We start from the raw sequence: 20,378 nt of genomic DNA on the forward strand, positions 1-20,378 counted from the left end.
AATGATTGCCAAATTTATCTCATCCAACAATTGCAAAACTCTGATTTGCAATTACCAGAAAAATATGTTCCCATACCTTCCTGCGTACTTCAGTGATTCCTCCTGGATTGGATGTAGGATGTGCTTTCCTTTTCGCCTACAGGTTACAGTCGCTTTTATTCTGTTTAGAATTGAAGCAGTGACCTGCAGTTAAGTGCTAAACAATAAAGGATTATTTTTGTTAGGCTTGAGATTCACAGATAATTGTTTTACACTGATCTGTGGAAAGCCATAATGGAAGATGAGCTGACTGGGAAGGAAGTGCATCAGCATGAGGAGCGTTTGGACTGTTGACAGCTTTTGTCTCTTCTCTCCTACTTTCTCATTCTTTTTCCACTTGCTTTAAAGCTCCTTCTGCAAATGATCAAAGCACCAGCAGCTGAAATTATGTTAATGGGTTGGGCCACAATTTAAAAAAAAAACAACTGAAAGCTTTACTTTGTTTGTTTGTTTGTTTTTTCCCCTCAGAAGAGAGCCCAGATGAAAATGTATTTGACACTATTAGCAGAAATTCCATCTGCTTTCCTAGCAAACCCACTTTAATATTTGTCAAATGTCCACCAAACACCTCATTACACAATATCCTTGAAACTATTGCAAAGTGGGTAGTCCAAAGCTGGGACTTTCCACAGGATTAAAGTAACATTGGAGACATAAGGAGTTGGTGCCCAAATCCATCTGTAACCCTCCATCCCCAGAGCCCCTGCACCAGGAACAGCCAGGCCAACCCCCAGCTCCCATTTCCTGCTCTTTTTCCTTCATTCATTAGGCTATAAGCCATCAGGTGATGTTTCTCACTTCTGATTCTGATGGACAAAGCCCAGCCTGGAAAGAGAAGCCGGGCTGAGCGGAGCAGGGAAGGCGCTCGGGGTCAGGAGGCGTACGAGGAACAGCTGGATCGCACACGCAGGACAGGCTGAGACTGAGCTCAGGCAGCTGAGCCCAGGGGTGGGCAGCTCTGAGGCTGCCCAAAATGCCACTGCAAACAAACCCTCTCCAGTCCCAGCTGGATCACAGCTGTGTGCGTGGAGAATGTGGGAGAAATGCAAGGGACTGCACCAAAATGAGCGGCTTGAGTCATGAAATCGCTGCAGCATCTCTGGATTCCCCCTCCAGGGCAGAGCACCTCGGCCCTGCATCCAGATCTATTACACATGCAGTGGGGTAAACCTTCAAGTGATTTGTCAAAGGTTTAGGGTTTACATTTGTTTATAGAAATGGGTAAATGCTGGAAAGTTGAGAAATTCTTTCCAGTCTTATCTGAAACATCATAAACTTCCTTAAAAGGTAAGCTTGGGACTACACTTTCATGACGGATTCCTGGGACTTTGAAGATCTTATTCCGCTTGGAAAGGTCCAACAGCTCCAGGCCTTACTGAAACATGGCTTTTCTCACTGTATTTTCAAGTATTTTCAGTAAGTTCAAGTAATTTCAAGTAATGCTGTCATGCCAGAACCTTAAATCACTGCAAATGTTAAAGAAGCAAACCCATGCTTGTTCAGAAGTGCATATATATACAGGTAAATGTACAGATATTTGGTTTTATAACATGTCTGCCTATTGAGCAAAAGCAGATTTTCAAAATAAAATAACCTTTGGTATTCTGGTTTTAAAACATTTATAACTTATTTTTCCCTTCAAATTATCTGTTTTCTTCCCACGACATTGAATGAGCACAAACTGAATGAGCAAAACAGCACAAAATTTACCTGTAGCCTAACTAAAGGTTTTTGACTTACATTCATAGCTGCACTAGTGTACTATTTTTGTTTCACTCTTAATTTTTAAATCAGATTCTGCTCCTGGTTACCCCTGAGCATGTCTGAGATAGCACAGCCTGACAGAACTATAGAGGGACAGATTTAAGCAAAGCTCACACTGTGAAAATTTGGCTGCCAGCTGAGAGATTTTGGAGCTGCCACAGAGCTGCCTGTCTTGCTGTGACACGCTGACTCTATCAGGTTTCATTTCTTCTGCCTCCTCAGATTCTGCTGGTTTTCTCTCTGATTAAAATGCAATCAGTGTAACTGAGGTATCAGAAAAAAACAAGAAAAAAAAAACCAACAGAAAATAAGGAATGGCAAAACCTCAGTAGCGTTTGGTCATGTTTAACTGGTACTGACTGAGAGGAGTCAGTGAATCTCTGCAGAGTAAATGCTGTAGTGAAAAAAATGTTGGAGGGAGAAACAGCCTCTGTCACTTCAAATGTTATTAATTATGAGCAGAAGCTTGGCTGCTGAGTGGAGATGCCATTTGGAGAAACAGGGCTTGCAGGAGCAGCAGTGCAGCTTGTGCAGAGCAGAGAGACTGAAACAAGTACAAACAGCTATGGCCTTCAGCACCTTCATCACAAACTATCCATCAGCAAACTGCATTTAGGTGAAATAGCAGTTTCTCTTGTGAGTAGAAGACCTCCCAAAGCACAGATTAATTCTGCTGATGGACCTTCCTCACCTCTGTGAAAAAGGCATCGTGTGCTTGATGGTGATGCCCAGCAAACCAAGGAATGATGCAAAATCACGTGTGAGTGCTTCGCCTCTCTCTTGTGGGCAGGGTACCATGCTGGTGCTGGACAGTGCTGCCAGGCAGCCCAGCAAAGCACAGCATCCTCCAGGCTATTTTCACAGATGTCACACAACTGAACACACACAAAAAAAAAGTTTCAATACATCTTGCATCCGATTCTGATCTCAGTTATCTGGGTGTCAATCAGAAATAACTCCTGTGAAGCCAATACAATTTAAAACTAATGAGAATGGAGACTCGAGCTGAGCTCTCACTCTGCCTTATTTTTTGCCAATTACTGTCTTCCATTGGGGCATAGTTTTCCATATGAGGCTACACTGAGGTGGATTTCATCCACCAGCAGTGCTTCATCACTGAGAGCACCAGCGTGGCTCTGCAGCCATGGCCCCATCACTCCTGCCCACTGCACTAAGGTGCTCTCAGCCAGGAGACACCTGGAAATGGATGCTTTCAGCCAGGAGACACCTGGAAATGGATGCTTTCAGCCAGGAGACACCTGGAAATGGATGCTTTCAGCCAGGGAACACCTGGAAATGGATGCTTTCAGCTGGGAAGCATCTAGAAATCGATACCACCTCACACCATCCAGATAACTCAGCCCAAGAACAAAACCTGCAAGCACATTTTCCAAAGCACTGGGGTCTGGGTAGGTAGTAGATTTTTCCCTTCACTCAGTGCCAGTATCAGTTTGTCTTTCTGAATAGGACTTTTTCACTTCTGTTTGCGTTTCAAGACTATAGAAATGCAAGGCAATTTGGGATGATTTTAGCTTGATTATCTCCCTCCCTCCTAAAAAATGCAACCAAGTGTTCTGTGGCCCGACATGATGCCAACATGGGTTAAGAAAAATAAAGGAAAGGACATGGGAGAGGAGCAAGTCACAAAAAACAAGGGAAAATGGAAAAGAAAGGGACCATCTGAACAAACTCACTGCAGCTTGGTAGTTCCTCGAGAGACAAAAACAGCTTCAGCAAATACTGTTTTGGATGGTTCAGTGCTGTTTTCTCTCAGCAGCATTTTGTGGAATGGCTCTAGCCGAGTTTTGCTGGTCAGACTGTCAATATATACAATGCTAATACAATAATAAACATCCAGAGTCATGACTCCAGAGCCAGGCTGTTGATAGAGGAAAACTTTGGAAACACAATGCTTTACTGAGGGTAGTCCCCCTTCCTCCCCAATCCCAGCAAGCTTATTTATTTTTTCAGGGTCCTCTTATCATGGAATATTAAAAACAACCCTTCCCCTCCAAATAAAAGAGCCACCCAGCAACACAAAGAGGAGTGTTCTTGTAAAGACAATGTGCAGATAGCAAGAATAATATTGCTATTTTTTTCTGCTTTAAGGTCGAGTGTTTGCTCCCACTTAATCCACAATAAGTCTATCTTTATTTCAATGAACTCATTCACCGTATAAATGCCGGCAGACTCTTCCAACAGTATTTACGGAAATGAGCCACTTTGACAATGCTCTGCTACACTTCCTGTTATTATGAAAGCAAACTAAAGTAATGAGGTCTTGATAACTCCATACTCTGGAATCACTGGATGCTGAGCTAGGCTTTTTTTTGATTTTATAGAAGAAAGTTCAGCCAGGAATGGTATAACCAGTAGGACATGGAAGGGCCCTGCTGTATGCACAAAGCTGTGGATGCCCCATTCGTGGAAGTGTTCAAGGTCAGGCTGGATGGGGCTCTGAGCAACCTGGTCAACTGAAAGGTGTCCCTGCCCAAGGGAGTTGGAATGAGATGGTCTTTAAGGTCCCTTCCAACCCAAACCATTCTGTGATTCTCCACGGGGTCCATGTGGACAGAGCACAGGGCTCACGTGGGGCTGCATTGAGAGGGTCACATTTTAGTTTGGCCGTCCCTCCATCAGCACTTTGGCAAGTGCTGATGTTCTCTGAAGCTTTCCCTGGATTTACAGCTTCTGGTTATAACTGATTATCCTTATATAGAGCACATAAACTGCTAAAAGAAGTGTGATATTATCACAGGGGAAAAGTCGTGCCAGGCCAGGAAAGACTGAACAACAAAATGTAGATCAATTACCCCAGTTCTGTGCAGACTGTGGAATTAGGAAATGGGCCTAAATGCTACCCACACATGACTGCTTATACCCATGATCTGGAGGATAATTCTTCAGGAGAAACCAGAAGGATATCCCAAAAGGGCACCATAGCCTGAGTTCTCCTAGATGAAACTTGCTTTGGCAAAGGCTGCTACATCCTCCTGATGCATTACTAAGATGAGACTCAAGCAAAGAAGCTTTGGTAGCTTTTTAAGCATCAGGAACTAGTGATTCCCTTTGCTTTGGGAATGGAGTTTTCAGCAAGAATGTAGCACTTTTAAGTAGGGAGAGGAGAGGAGGAGAGGAAAAACCACAGCTGGTGTCCTCAGAGGAAAAAAAAACAAAACAGAGTGGCAAGTCTGCAGTGGGGAACTCCTCAAAAGGGTCTTTCATGTGGTTCTGCATCAGACAAACTCATTTACTGAGCTATTTCAGCATTTTTGGTTAGTGGGTGACCAGGTCATTAGGGTGTAAAACATTGCTTATATATTTGTTTCTCTTTGTTCTTTATTCTTGACCCCAAATCCCCATGGGTCCTGGAGAAAGCTAATTAAATATATTGGTGAAGGTTACTGCAGTATTTTTGTGTACAACTTAAAGAAGGGGAAAGTTTCAGTGCTATAAGCTGCATCCTGCTGCTTAACTCAATATCACTTCTTGTGTGCTTCCAATTCAGCCTAAGAACTTCTGTAGGTTCTCTTGTCCCGGGGAGGATGTCTCAGCACTTATATTCACCTATCAACACTACCATGGGAATACATCTCTGTTTTCTGTGCCCAAGAAACAACACAGGGTTTGTGATGGGGGTTAGAGCCACTGCCCACGGTAAAGACCCCTAGCCACTGCAGCAGACCCCAGAGAGGCAGACCTTGGTAGAGCAGGCACTGGTTTGTGCAATAATCAGAATTTCCATTAAGGTAAAAGGCAATGGCATCTGGATTATTTTTAATAAACAAAGCACAGGTTCACCTCTGCCTGTTTTGCATGTGCATGCTGTCTTCATGCACACAAACCTGGAGCACAGCATTCGACTGAGCTCTTTTTATTGCAGCTGCTCATGGAGGAATAGCACCAAATGAAAAGCATCACTCAAAGACACCCATCAGCCTGTTCTGCAAGGCTGAGTGTCCAAAAGAGACATTTGCTAAGCGTGGTGTGTCTTTCAGCACAAGCCAGGTGGAAATATTAAAGCCAGGATCAGCAACTGCCATAAACACGTGTTCCTTAAAGCATCCCAAGACCAGCAGAGTGTGTGCTGTCACTCCCAGTGCTGGAAGGCCTTCCACAGACACCACTTTTGGGACAGCAGACAAACCATAACTTCAGGAACCTCGTGTGGTGTCTTGTCCTGAATGAGATCCCCGTGGAGGCTGACTGTGTGTGCACCTCCCTTAGGTGGTTTCAGTGCCTTATCACGCTCCAGCCTCACCTCTGCTTTATTTCTCGCCTTGTTCTGCTCTGGTTGCACCCAGCAGCGATGCCCCTGCTGTGCTGTGGCTCTCCCATCAATACAGCCTGCTTCTTCCCACAAACCTGGCACCCCTTGCACTGCTCTGAGGTCGGATACGGCTCTGGGCAGCTCGGGTCTGGGAATGGGGAGCCCTGCTGCTTCTAGTCTGTGAGCTCCACTAAACACCCAGGGTCGTACAAGAAGCCAGGTCTGATTCTCTTCTGCTTGATTTGATCCTGGGAAGCCAGCTGGGAAATGGGGATGTGATCATGTAAATCAGCTCCAAGTGGGCTGCAAACACAAAAGTCCTGCCCTGGCTCCAAAGCATCACAGAGGCTCGAGATAGCCGGACTCAAAATGTCAGGGATAGCCTAAAATACCTGACTGCCTCATGGAAGTTCTAAACATTTGGGATCAACGTTGTTTGGAAATGACCAGATTTTATAAGAACAACAGAACATCCTCAAAACACAGCATGGCCTTAGCAGATCCTCAGCAGCAGGAGACCTCACAACTTGGCTTGTGCTTATTGTATTATTACTTTTATTATTACTCCTATTAATTGCATTGCCATTACCTTTATTATTATTACCTTTATGATTATTCCCTTTAATTCTGTGGTGAGCAAGTAGGTTTGGAGTGCTAGCTTAAAATGTCCAGCTGAAGAGCTGCAAGGTGATCCCTGAGCCCCAGGAGCACCCAGTCGCACTCTGAAGGGCCATTTCCTCACTATAAATGCCAGAAAACAGGAATAAAGAGGAAGGAATTTGTCCTACCGCAACCGCTCCCAGGGCAGCAATCCTCAGTGATGTATGGAGTGGAAAATATGTCAGAGCAGTTTAGCAGGAACGAAAAAAAAAATCGTGATGAAGAGAAGGGCGGCTGAGTGACAAAAGAGTCATGAAGCAAACATCCAACCACAAATAATTTGTTGGTTTTATTTGTTCACATTATCCTGCTGACACGGCATGTTTTCCCCCGCTGACTGTGCTTGCCATATCGGCACTGAGGCCTGGCAAGCTTGGAGGCTGCTTGCTCCAGAACAAAAATGATCCTAATCCATAGGCAACTCCTTGTGTGTCACTCATGTCTACACATCAGATCAGCATAACCAAGGAAAAGGGACCCCAGGATGAAGTAAAAAGATGAAACAGAAGAGATCTGTGTGACGGTGGATTATTTCAGCAGCAAATTTGGCCTAGAAGAAAGGGAAGCAAAAGGAAAGGCTCACGCTGGAAGCTGCACCCTTGTGCCTTCTCAAAAAAAGACAAGGACTTCTCTCCTCCATGTGGGTTATGTCAGTGTGGAAGGTCATCTGCAAGTCACGTGTGACCCTCCTGATCCTTAATCCTCAATAAGCAGAGCAAGGAGCCCACTAGAACCAAAAGAAAGTAAAGCACAACCAAGCAGTTAAGACCATAAAGGGCCACTTAGAAAGAACCTTAAAAGTTTTGTTCCACAGAACCCTTAAGAGTTTAGGAAAGTGTAAAGGACCCCTTGAAAACATTAGGTTGCCTGCTGCTTTTTGTTTAGCAATCTCCATCCAGCCGTCACAGGAAAGATACACAGGCTCTTGGACGTTTCCCTAACAGTTCTCATTTTAGGTAATGTAAATAACATTTTTTACATTAACATCTTATTTATGTAGGATCTTCTGTCTCAGCAGATGTCCTACAGCTGTAGGTGTATAAAATAGAAAGCAGGGCTGGGGGTGGCAGGGGAGGATTAATCTCTTCCTTGTACTCAGGCAGCTGAGGAGGCAATCCAGTGGTGCCATGGAAGTGTTGCCAGCTAATAGCACACAAGTTGGATATCGGGCCACAGCTGACTTAAACACAGTTTGTCTCATCCCTTGATGTCCCACATACTACCTTTTTAAGTGAAAGATGTAGAAGAAGTGTAATTCTTTCTAGAGAAGCAGTTTCTATTCTTAGGTAGAAGACAGTAGGTAGAATAGAATCACAGAATCACAGAACAGTGGGTTGGAAGGGACCTTGAAGACCGCCTCGTTCCAACCTCCCTGCCATGGGCAGGGACACCTTCCACTATCCCAGTCTGCTCAGAGCCCCATCCAACCTGGCCTTGAACATTTCCAGGGATGGGGCAGCCACAGCTGCTCTGGGCAACCTGTGCCAGGGCCTCACCTCCTTCAGAGGAAAGAATTTTTTCTATTAATGCAGATTTCCCCTACTGCAACTACTCACAGATGTCTGTGGACCTGTGCTGCTGTTCTTAACTAACCAGAAAGAACCAGCTCTTCAGCTGCTATTAACCAGCCAAATGCCCCTGTTTTCAGCAAAAAGAAGCTAGTTTTGCACCAGGACTAAAACCCCTTCAGAGCAAAAAACACCATAAGTAGGCCAGACCCAGGATTCTGCATTATTTAATTCCATTAAAACCATTTAAGGCAGATTTTAGCTTCACAACCTGTTGCCTGTTGTTCAGGAACCCCGTGTTTCTGCCCATTGCCTTTGTCTTCCAGGCACTATAAAGTCTGCAGATTTGTTCTCCACCAAGGGAATGTCTCCTGACAAAGGGCAGGGAAGTGCTGATCAGACAAATTTGAAAAGGTTCTCTTAGTTGTCTATACCACAGCTTTTCTCTTGTCACTGACATTTTCCAGATTAAAAACTCTCAGAGCTCTACAAGATTTATTTCCAAGTGTAAAAAAATATTAAAAAAATAAATAATCTCAAAACCAGCTACAGAGAAACCCTATTAAAAACCCAGGACATGGTGTACTGCATGAGCAGAACAGTTAGATATGTACATGCCTGGCTATTTCATGGATGGAAAAAGAAAAATTGACCCAATTACAGACTTGTCATACTCCACTTCTCTCTTCAGAGTATTGAATGTCACTTAAACCAAAGCAAACAGCCAAGCTCATTTCCCGTGACAAACATCCAGGGACATCTTAAAGTCAAAACAGAAGCAACCAAAATGAGAAGGCAGAGGAAACTTTGACAAAGCTTCAGAACCTCGTCAGATGCAATTATTCAGTGAGTGCACTCAAATCAATGAAAAAGAAGGGCCCCCTCTGCCACAGAAATCATTGAAAAGTTTCAGGGGGGATGCTATTTGCAGCATGAGCTTCATAAAAAGCTGCTGTCGGTTCTAAGGCTGAGAACAGGTGAATAAAACCAGCACTGAGAAAACCAAATGGGGTACAGAACAACAAGCTACAACAGAATTTCTGGTAACAGCAGGAAAAGGGTCAAAGTGAACAGAATTTAACGTAACATCCCTCGTAATAAACTCCCACCTTACTGTAATTAAAAACTTCAATCAAAAATCAGTTCTGTCGAAGTAACAACACTTCTTACCTCTTTCATACGACTCGAGCTGCAAACTACTTTAGAGAAAAAAATTGATCAAATCCCTAAACATAACAGGATTAGAAAAGCTCCAAGTGATACCCATACCTAGTGCATGATTTGCCCCAGCTGGAACGGAATTTCCTAATAAAATGAAGGCTACAATTTTCAAGCATCACTGGCACTTACCAGGAATGACCTCCCTCAGGAGTACTAGAGAGCAATTGTCATCCTCAGGGACCTATTTGTTCCATCAGGATCTCTTTTCTACTTGTGCTTTGAGTAATTGCATGGTGCTGTAAATGCAGGCAGGGCACTGGAGACTCTGTGGGTAATTTTAACAGAAGTGTATTTGACATGGATAAAATAATCTGGTTATTTGGATTTTCTGTGGCATTTCTGGGAAGCCAGAGTTTTACGCAATTCCATAAAACAACTGTTGAAGGGGTGCTCCATTAGATTAGATACACTAATTTTTGGCTTTCAAAGGATTGCATTCTTATTTCTTGCTGTTACTTTTGAGTGCTTTCAGCTTTGATAAAATAACAAAAAAGCCACCCCCGCCCCCCTCCTCCCCAGTTTCCAGTCTATGTTGCCTATATGGGCTCTAATTCAAAACCAGAACAGGAGTTAGATTAAACCATACAGGGGTGATATTGTGGATGTCCCAACCCTGGAAGCCAGGTTGGATTGGGCTAGGAGCAACCTGGTCTACTGGAAAATGTCCCTGCCCACGGCAGGGGGGTTGGAACTGGATCATTCTTCAGGCCCCTCCTAAACTAAAGCTTTTGCCTGTCCTTTTTCCTGGTGACAGTAATGGGCTCAGACTGAAATACCAATCAATTTCCCCTCACAAAAGCATTTCATCCATTTCAAAAGAGCATTTACGCAGAAATTCACAGGCAGTCAGGAATGTTGTCCTGGCAATATCAAAAGCCATGGCTGCCTTGGGACACCAGCATGGTCCAAGCATTCCAAGGCTGAGGGTGGGTTTTCTTTATCAGAACTCACTGCTCTCTCTCAAAACTAGCAGGCTGCCTCTGGCAGGAGTTCAGAATAACATGTCATGTTGATTACAGCCCCTCCTGCAAAGCAGGGAGGTGTTGCCATCACAGAAAAGGCATTCCCTGCCACATGGGGTTACACAGATCTACAAAGTCCAGCCTGTTCTGATGATTGTGATAAATTCTACAGGTGTAAAAAAAATTAAAACATTATACATTTTCCTTTTTAATATGCTTAACATCAGTTGTTTTAAGGGAGACAAACCATTCCAGCTCTCACTTAGCTTTCTATGAACTACAAGGAGTTCTTGTAAAACGATGCTGTCACATAGTTTCTTTGCCAAGGTTTAACAAATTGTTTTAATAAAGACTTGCATTATTGAATGAGAGTTGTATTTTAAGGGAAATTACAATGCTTATTTGTAAGGATTCTAGATTATTGCACCAAAATGTGCTTTTTGAATGATTCATCAATCCCCATTTCTCATCCCCTATGTTCTTCTGTATTAATGTTTGTTTTCTATATTAATGTTTATTTCTTATTCCCTAATTTGCTGTTATAGCTAATTGCACAAGATATGCAAGGAGAAACACTAATTACTAAATCAGACTCTGGATTTTAAAAGGCTCAGGGGAAATAAACCAACAAATGGGAAGACAGAGACCTGTTTATTTTCCCTGCTCCTTGTCTGACAGGCTGCACAAGGAGCCACTGGGCTTTAAGGGAGCACATGAACAGTGGCTTGGGCTTTTTTATCTGGGGTGGGGGAGCAGGTTGCTAATCTGTTTTCCAAACCTGGAGTCCTGACAGGGAATTTGCAGGGTTATTAATTGCCATGCGGAATGAACATCCACGGATGTATGCTGCCACACACACGTGTCACAGAATCATTTAGCCTGGAGAAGACTTCCAAGATCATCCAGCACTGCCAAGTCCACCACTAAACCACCTCTCCAAGTGACACATCCTCCTTAGAACATCTCCAGGGATGATGGTTCCACCACTTCCCTCAAAAGCCTGTTCCAGAGTCTGCTCCACTTTGTTCTCCTGGCTGATGACACAATGTGTGAGCTATCTGAGATACCACCCGTCGTCCTTGGGGCTCACTCTAGAAAGACTGAAATGTTTTTAACCTCTTTGCTGTCAATTTGTCCTGACTGATGTGAATTTTCTGATGTGGGGCTTTCATCCTTATTTTCTTCCAGCTGACACTGCTTGGTAACTCCCTGAAAATGCTCCCTCTGAGAGGATGTAAATTAAAGGGATAGTTTAGCATTCCTGTTTCCCAGAGGTTAGGAGGAGCCATTTCCACTCATTCTCCATCTCTGGCCAGGTGTGCTTGCCAGCTGTACAGGAGGAAGGAAAGCAACACCTTGCTGGACCCTCATTTTGCCTCTCACTGGAAGCAGAGGAGTGGGAAGCTTGTGGAAGATGGGGATGAAGCCAAGCTCCAAGCAGGCACAGTGTGATCCCTACGATGCCAATGGAATGCTGCCATTTGACTGCCTCAAGGCACCATGCAGGGTGAGGGTTGAGAACCCTCTGAAGGTTCTCATCAGAAAATGGGCTTGGTGGAAGCCACTTCTGAAAATTTCAAAAAACTGCTTAACATTTCTGAAAATACCTCCTTAGAATGACAGATGGAGAGTCTTCTTCTTCACCAGTAAATGACAACTTAGAAGAATAGATATTGGTCATCCATGTGGGGAATTACTATTTTGGGGGTTTTTTTTGTACATGTTCATAAGTTAAATATATGTGGCCCTAAAATAGAAGAGTGAGTCTCTTGAGGATTTACTTTGTGAAGCCCAGAGATAAAGGTGCTTTTAAACTCAAGATGCAACTCAAGAAAGACTCTATTCACAGCTGATCATCTCAATACAGGATGATGAAACCTGAAAGCCACTGGAAAAAGGCTGTTAAAATTACTAAGAATCCAACCATATTTTATTGCTGGAAAAAGCTCATGCAAGATTGCTGAATGGAAGATAAAGTCCATACAGAATGTAGGAAAGGCCAGTTGAGTGAAAATATCTTAATTTTTTCAAAAGACAGGCTGTGGTGCTGACAACCTAAACACAAGCTGTCAGTCATCCTCATTAAGAGCTCTTTGGAAAGCCAAAGTGAGCCCATTGGGATGAACAAACCACTAATTTCACAGAGGAAAGGATAGTGGAATTAATATATAGATGGTCACAGAAAAGGATAAAATGGTGAACAGTAAAATGCTAGGATGATAAAGCAGAGAGATCAACATTTTTACTTTCTTCCCTCCGTCCTACTTCATAAAATAATGACTTTTTCTCTTAAACATCTTCTTCCTCTAATTGTCCTTCCCAATTTCAAAGGACCCATAATTCCAAGTATCTTCTAGAATTCAGTTAAGAAAATACCATTTATACATCCTAACACTGAAGGTAACTTGAATTACTTGAATTTTGTGCTTCAAAAACACAGACTACAAGAAAAACACAAAGAGTCCTCTCAAAGAGCTTCCACCAGGTCTAATTTACCTTATGAACACTGGCAGCTCGAGTCCTTTGGCTGGCTCCATCTCCTGCTTTTGAAGACATCAGTGAGATACCGCACCCCCTTCCAGCTCCAAGCCTTCCCACTCCCAGACTGGAGTAATGTGGCTCCAGCTGGATTTTGCACTGCTAACCGATACTCCCAGACACAGGTTGTGGTCTGCAGCACAGACTCTCAGTCTGATCCTTGATGGGGGATGTTTTCACCAAAATGTGGGTCTTTACGTTACTTTTCAATGTAATGCGTTTTACTATTAATTCTGTGGTTTTAAAGTTAGAAAACTCTGATGAAAAGTACTGAAAAGTCTGAAGTCAGATAAATCTAGATTCCTCTCCTTTTATTCATTTGTCCATCTACCACAAATCACAGTATTCTTATATTTTCCTTTTCATGTTTTCGTTCTCTAAGCAAGAGAATGCCAAGTAAATCTGCCATTTCTCTGTCCATTTTCTTCTAATTAGTAACATCATCAGGAGAAAACATCTCCACCTGAGCTGGCAAAGACAGTTCAGCCCTCCACCAGCAGCATGACAGGTCAGAGACAAATAGCTGACATGAGATGTGTTTGGAGGCTCCTGTGCACCGCAGTGAGCGGTGCAGGCTGTTTTCCTTTCCACATATTTATGACTTATAATACGTCCCAGATCTTGAAACAGGACCGTGTGGCTCTGATGATGAACCAGGGGAGTTATGCAGCTCACTCCCTCACAACTGGCAACTCTGGATGATTGCTCGACTTGGAACCCTTTAGCTGATCCTCATCATGAAAGAATTATAAAAAAAAGGGCAGGGATGGATCGTATGTTTAAGTGTCAGAAACATCTCCACGCCTTTCAGAAACAGGGAAACAAGGAAACCAGTAAAATATACAGTTGTCTACCATAAAGTGTCAAAACTTAGAGGAACGTACTACCACTCGATAAATTGTAAACTGTGCTAAAGTTATGACATGTATTTTGTGTATTTTTTGCATATTATTCCCCTTTAGCAAAGCTTTTTGATAATTTCAAAATGCTTAACTGGCATAACACAGCCCTCAATATGTTTGGTGTTACATTTAAAAGCTTTCATTTGTTAAAGTTTTCATGTATTATTAAAATCACTGCTTGGATGTGGTACAGTTTGTATTAAAGGATAATATTCAAACTAAACATACAGCTTTTTAACAGATGTTTAATTACAGCAGCTCCTCAAATGCTGAAATCACTTGTGGAACTCATGTTATTTCAGATGAAACTACTTACATACCAATAAGGGCTACTCTGGCCCATTTTCTTTTCACTTTTGAGGGGCATGATGAAGTTGGGAGCACTTTTAGCCAGAAAGAGCTGGTTCCTAATTGCCAGTTTTGAGACAACCTCTAAACCAAACAAGTTAACACATAAACCCCCCTTGAACTGTTGTCCTTTTTCTAAGTTCTTTACACTTAGCACTAATTCTAACCTCAGAACTCACCTCTTGCCTGCAGCCTTAACTTTTTCACTCTCTGCATTCTCCAAGAAGTTGTCCAAGCGTGATTTATCCCTTTGTAAGTATAAAAGAATGCAGTTATTTATTGTTCAACTGCTGCTTTATGACAGAAAGCTCTTGTTCTCACACTCCTCACTGTCTGTGTACTGGAAAGCTCCAGCTTGGAGCCGAGATGGAAATCGTGGTTAACAAACACGAAACCAGGTGCTGCTGATAAAACCCTATGGACTAAAATACAGTTTTTATTGTTTTATTAGAAATATGAAAGTAGATTTGGCACTTTTTGACATTATCTTTAGGCTCAACAATCTCATGATACTCTTCTCCATCTTCCTGAGATGTGTACTTGCTTCTTAAAGCCTGTTTTCTGATTAAAAAGTTTATGTAGTTTAAAAACCTTACAACTTAAACCCCGAAAGTGAAGATCAAGGAGTGTAAATTAGAGAGAAAAGACAAAAGGTTTCCAATAACACACACTAAAGATTTTAAATAAATATTTTAATTCTATTATTGGCATTTACAGGTAGAAAGCATACAGTATGTTACAATTTTATCAAAACGTGAAAAATATGGATGTTACATAAGTAACAAATGTAAAAAAAGTATTTTTCTTACCTTCCCTGAAAGTAAGAAAACTATTCAGCATAGGAAAATATTGATATAAAAACACAGCTTAGGTAAAAAAAAAACAAAAAAAAAACCCAAGAATTGAAGTTTTTACACAGTACAATAGGTTCATCAGATCTGCATGAAGATGTAAGGAGTTTGTGAGATTCTATTTTACCTACAACTTTAGGGAATTGGGAACAACTGGTAAGCTACGTTAATGAATCTACAAGTACTTTTCCCTCATATCTGCTCCAAAATGCTAGAGTGCAGTAATTTTCTATACAATAAATAATTCTTCAAAGTTTCCATCATAGAAAATCATAGAATGCAGAAAATGCCACTCCAAGGTCACAGAGGCTAGGCAGTGCTTTAATAACAATTATGAGAATACTTATTATAGTGCTTTATAATGTTGAAGCACTTCAGACGAGTTTAACTAATTAGCCCTCACCACACCCCTGTGAGGCAGGGAACCAAGTGTTTTTCCTACCTTTCCACGGTACAGATGGGAAAATGGAACCAGGGGAGAAGCACAGGCTGCAGCAGCAGCACAGCCAAGCTGAGAGGCCACGAGATGTGGGGATGGACAGGTTTGTCCCTCGCTGCTGTGAGCCAGGGGGCTGGGCTGGGCTGACAAATGACCGTCAGGAATCACAGGGGGGGTAGGGAGGGACCAGGATTAAGTAAGCATCCCCAAAAACATTTCCTAGAGATTCAGAAGCTCTCACACAACTTTGTCAAAAAAACCCAAACCAAACAAACAAAACAAAACAAAAAATGAAAGAAGAGATAAAGAAATCTGAAACAAACAAATAAACAAACTGAAAAGAAAAAAACCCCAAAAAACAAAAAACCCAGAAATCTCCTAAAGTGCTGACTGGCTTGAGCTGCTTCTAGCACCTCTCGTATGGAATAAGACTTACAGCAAGCACTGTTGCCAGCAATTATTCAAGCTGATTTCATCCATAAAGTCACATGTGAGCAACCACAGGATATGGTAACTACATTTTCTGAGACACCTCACTACTGTACTTCCTTCATTCACCACCTTACTTCCACGCTCTTCTTAAGGAAAATGGAATCCTCAGTACTCTTGCATTATAAAACACGTTAGTAGCTGGAGACAATATGCACATCCTTCACAATTGAAACAAAAAATTAGTTCATTTTCAGAACAAAGCATTATTAATTTAAGAATCACGAACCAAACAATGGTAAATAGGAAAACCCTTTCCAAAGGCTGCATGCCGAATATCTGGTTTGCAAATACAATGCATGCAGGAGAAATAAATTCATCCAAGCATAATTAAATTAAAAATGTCTTAAGTCTCTTTCAGCAGCATAATGGTTATTATTTTTAAAGTCTCCTCCAACCAGACTGGCCTGGGGATCAGATGCTGACCTTGGCTTTTCTACAACCATATAATGGTTTGAGCAGTCCCCGTGGCTTTGCACTGCGGCAATACCAGGAGACAAAGCCTATACATACTGTTCTGCTTCCCCCTCCTTGGACACAGCCTTCGCTGTACCACCTTTGCTCTCTTCACTCGCTGCTGCTGCTGCTGCTGCTGCTGCTGCTGCTGTTTTTTCAGGAAGCGATGCCAAATCTTTGAAAACATCCACATAATGCCCAAATCCCGGGCCCCAGTTCAAGAGGTTGTCCCAGTTGAAGCTTCCCGCTTGCTGCCCCAGCTTCCCGGGCAGGGAGCTCTCCCCGGCCGCGGTGCCAGCCGCCTGCGCCCCCACGGGCCCGCCCTCGCCGCGCCGCCCCGGGTACCGCCGGGGCTTCAGCCTGGAGCCGTAGTTGTCCTCGTCATCCGCGTCCGACTCGTTCACCTGGGATAACTTGGGCATCCTGGAGGTGTACGCCACGGGCTTATCCCGGTCGTACTCCATCTCGGAGCAGGTGAAGGACTCGTGCGAGTCGCTGTCGGAGGAGGACTCGGGCGCGGGAATGCCGTCGGCCGGGTTCCTTGTCCGGGACAGGGGCCTCCTGCAGTCCTCCTCCGACGAGGAGCGGCCGTGGTCGGCGCTGCAGATGCTGGGGTTCCTGGGGCGAGGGGTGTTCAGTCTCTCCACCTCTTCGATGGACAGCCCCACCGGAGGAGACGTCTCCAGCGGGATCTGCCCGATGGGCTGCTTCAGGCGGCTTCCCGGGCGGGAGCTGTGGCTCGCCATGGTCTGTGGGCTCTTGCTTCTCCTCCCCAGCCGGGCGGCGTAGTTAAAGATGCCGGGCTGGCAGACATCGCCGTGCATCTCCAGCGGGCTGCCTTCCCTGATGGCGAGGTGCAGCTCCCTGGCCGGGCTGTGCCTGTAGAACGTCGAGGATTTGGAGAAGGGTGCGGGGCTGTGCCGGGACAGGGGGTTGGGAGTGGGGCACGCCGAGTGGCTCAGGGACGCCGTCCTCAAGGCCTGCCCGTAGGCGGGCTGGTAGGTGAGGCTGCTGGCTCCCAGGGGCATGGGCGACTGCCGCGCGAAGCCCAGCGGGCTGTGCCTCTGGATGGAGAACTTGGGAGTGTGGCTCCGGAACTGCTTGTAGTGCTGGATGATGTCGGCGTCGGAGGGGGCGATGCTGCTGGCGTTGTCGATGTCGTAGTGCTCGATCTCGGGCTCGGGGGATGCCAGCGGGGCGCTGGGGATCGTCTCCGTGGCGTGCGGGATGTCCGTCTCATCGTAGATGAGGTAAGGGTTTTCCCTTTCGATGATGTCGGGTTTCGGGTTCCCTTCGGGCTGCTTCCTGACGGTCATGTCATCGCCGTAGGGCGGGATGTTGTCAGGGTCATCGAACGCCACGTTCTCGCTCCCTTTTTTCTTCTTCTGCTTCGTCTTCTTCTCCGCTTTCGGCCCCTTGGACTTCTTCCCTCGGCACTGGTTGCAGAGGATGAGGCTGAGGACGAGCAGCGCCAGGACCGTGGCGCAGCTGCCCACGATGGCCGGCACGGCCCAGAGCGGCAGGGCCAGCTCGGTGGGCTGCGGGGACGGCAGGCACGCGTGGCCGCCGCCGGGGCCCGCCCTGCACTCGTGCCCGGGGGCACACAGCACCCCCAGGCAGGCCACCACGGTCTCACACGTCCGTCCCGCGTAGGCCTCGGGGCAGCTGCAGGTGAAGCCGGCCTGGGGCCCCGGCTCGCAGCTGCCCCCGTTGCGGCAGGGGCTGGAGGCGCAGGCCCCCGGCGGCACGCACTGGTAGGCGAACCAGCGGTTGATGCACATCAGCTCGCCCCAGCAGGGATTGCTGGCGCACACGTCCGGGCCGCGGCAGCCGATCTTCACCGAGGGCTCTGTTCTGGACAGCGTGGCGAGGCTGTGCTTGCCGGAGAAGGGAAGGCTCTCCCCGCCGTACTTGATGTAGGAAATGCAGCCGTTGAAGCCTGAGAAAGGGAAGAAAAGGGACAGAGGTGTCGGGGGCTGAAGGCCGAGTACGCGCTGTCAACAGCGCGCTGCGGGCTCCACTGTTCACTAAATAAGCCGTGGTTACCACAGGGAAACATCTATTCCAACAGTGCTTAATGGCTTTAAATTGAATTTGAATAAATACGCCTTCTAATGTCTTCATTCAGTTTACTGAAATGCTTTTGTCTCCTGATTTTCCCGTATTTCTAAAACTTCTTATCGTTTCCCACAGAGGATCCTGTGGGCAGCTGGCTTGGCTGTGCTAGCACCAAACATTATTTGAGTTTACCTACTGTGCTTCAGCTAAGTCTCCTATCCCCATAATTCACGGCAATGCTTTTGTATCTCAGAATCTCGAGTGGCCTTTTCCCAAACCCCCCACACCTTGATTGCAGCGCTACCCTACAACAAGTTTTACTGCTGTGAGAGCCCAGGGAGATGGAGTTACCCCCAGGCTCTGTGCAGTGGTTGAGTGAGGTCACAGGAAAATCCAGTCTTTTGCCTGCCTAATAATTCTCTGTGTTCCCCCGACTAAATCTGATGCCTAATGGACAAGGCTTTTCTGGCAGGGTTTTGAGCTAGTGCAACCTTACGGTGATCTCTGCTTGGAGCCACGGCAAAATGGTACACAGAGGTGGATACCACTCTGTCATGAAACAGCAAATATACTTGAGTTGTATGAGATGGTATTAAAGGTTTATAATCCTCAGGGTTGAAGATTCAGGTTCAGTTGGGAGCCCAAGCAAAAGTGATCATCACTTTTGTACTCATAGTACTGATGTGATGTGATGTGATAAACAGCAATGGGCAATTTGTCACATCTACCTGGCTTTGGAAATTTTATTGGACACGGCCACTTCACAGCCCTGTCACCTCGTGCGTTGTCTGCCTTTAATAGCACTGAAGACATTTTTAACTCTGAGTTCATGAAGAGTTTTATACCAGCACCATGTAAATCTTTGGTATGTCGTACCCTGCATGATCCAATATTAAAATAAAACAAAATTGTGTGAAAAAGGGATTTTGGACTGTGTGTGCTTAATGGAAGCCAGACATTCCTAATTTGTCTGCCACAGCATTGGGCAGTGGTGAGAGGTTAGTGTCCTCAATTTTCCTTGTTCCAGGTTTCCTACAAGCCTTTGCTTTTTCCATGCACATGCTGCTCATAAAACATGCATGTAAAAAGGATAAAGGTCAGCACAACATCCACATGATTTCGTACCACATTTCATACATATTCACAATACACAAGTGTAAAGAGTGAATTTACTCCACTCGAAAATACTTTATCTGGTCACAATTCATGAAGCCAGGAAGATTTTTCAATATAGAAATATGTGAAAAATACATCTGTATTGTCTGGAGTATCTCATGTTTTGCAGCTAAAAATCACTTCCATCTTTGCCTAGTGCTTGGGAAATGATATCAAATACATGTTATCTACTTCTTTTGCCAGGGTTTGACACAGATACTTTAACTCTTAAGGGAGACTGATTTGCTCCTTAACAGCTAGACATCAGAGGATGGTTCTTTATCGTCCTTGCTCAGAAATAAATCCCATTCTTCATTTGACAGCAGGATAAAGCAGTAGGACCTTGGAGTTGCAGAAAATATTTAAATCATATTAATAACAGGGTAAATCCTGCAGTACTTACCAAATCCCTACAAAGTTTTTGTTTAGCATTTCTGCCCAAATGAAAGATTTGCCTTGATTTTCCAGATTATGACTCAGGTAAAGAATACATCCTTTCTTCACCACTGGGGTAACAAAAATACAGCAAATGATGTACAGATAAGCAACCTCCTTGTCTCAAAACAACCCTGCCGAGGGAGTGCTTGATTTTGGAAACAAGAAGCCTGCAGGGTGTACTAAAGGAACAAAATCTGTAATCCTTACTCAATTTTCATTTTTTCTGGCAAAGAATGGACGTACACTAATTATTGATACAGAATTACAGTACTTGGGGAAA

At 44.5% G+C, this 20,378-nt stretch overlaps 1 protein-coding gene across 1 annotated transcript in view; it reads right to left on the minus strand.

Moving 5' to 3' along the window:
* Positions 1–14,924: 14,924 nt before the first annotated feature.
* FAT4 (FAT atypical cadherin 4) overlaps positions 14,925–20,378 on the minus strand; it is a 123,280-nt gene continuing 117,826 nt past the window's right edge. The window contains exon 17 of the mRNA XM_014259618.2: positions 14,925–18,386. Within this exon, the coding sequence (XP_014115093.2) occupies positions 16,495–18,386 (1,892 nt within the window). The 3' untranslated portion in view covers positions 14,925–16,494. The remainder of the gene's footprint in view (positions 18,387–20,378) is intronic.

The sequence above is a fragment of the Pseudopodoces humilis genome, chromosome 6 (assembly GCF_049639895.1).
Source record: "Pseudopodoces humilis isolate 2021_Gansu_Grassland_sample_001 chromosome 6, ASM4963989v1, whole genome shotgun sequence".
In the NCBI taxonomy this organism is placed as follows: Eukaryota; Metazoa; Chordata; class Aves; order Passeriformes; family Paridae; genus Pseudopodoces; species Pseudopodoces humilis.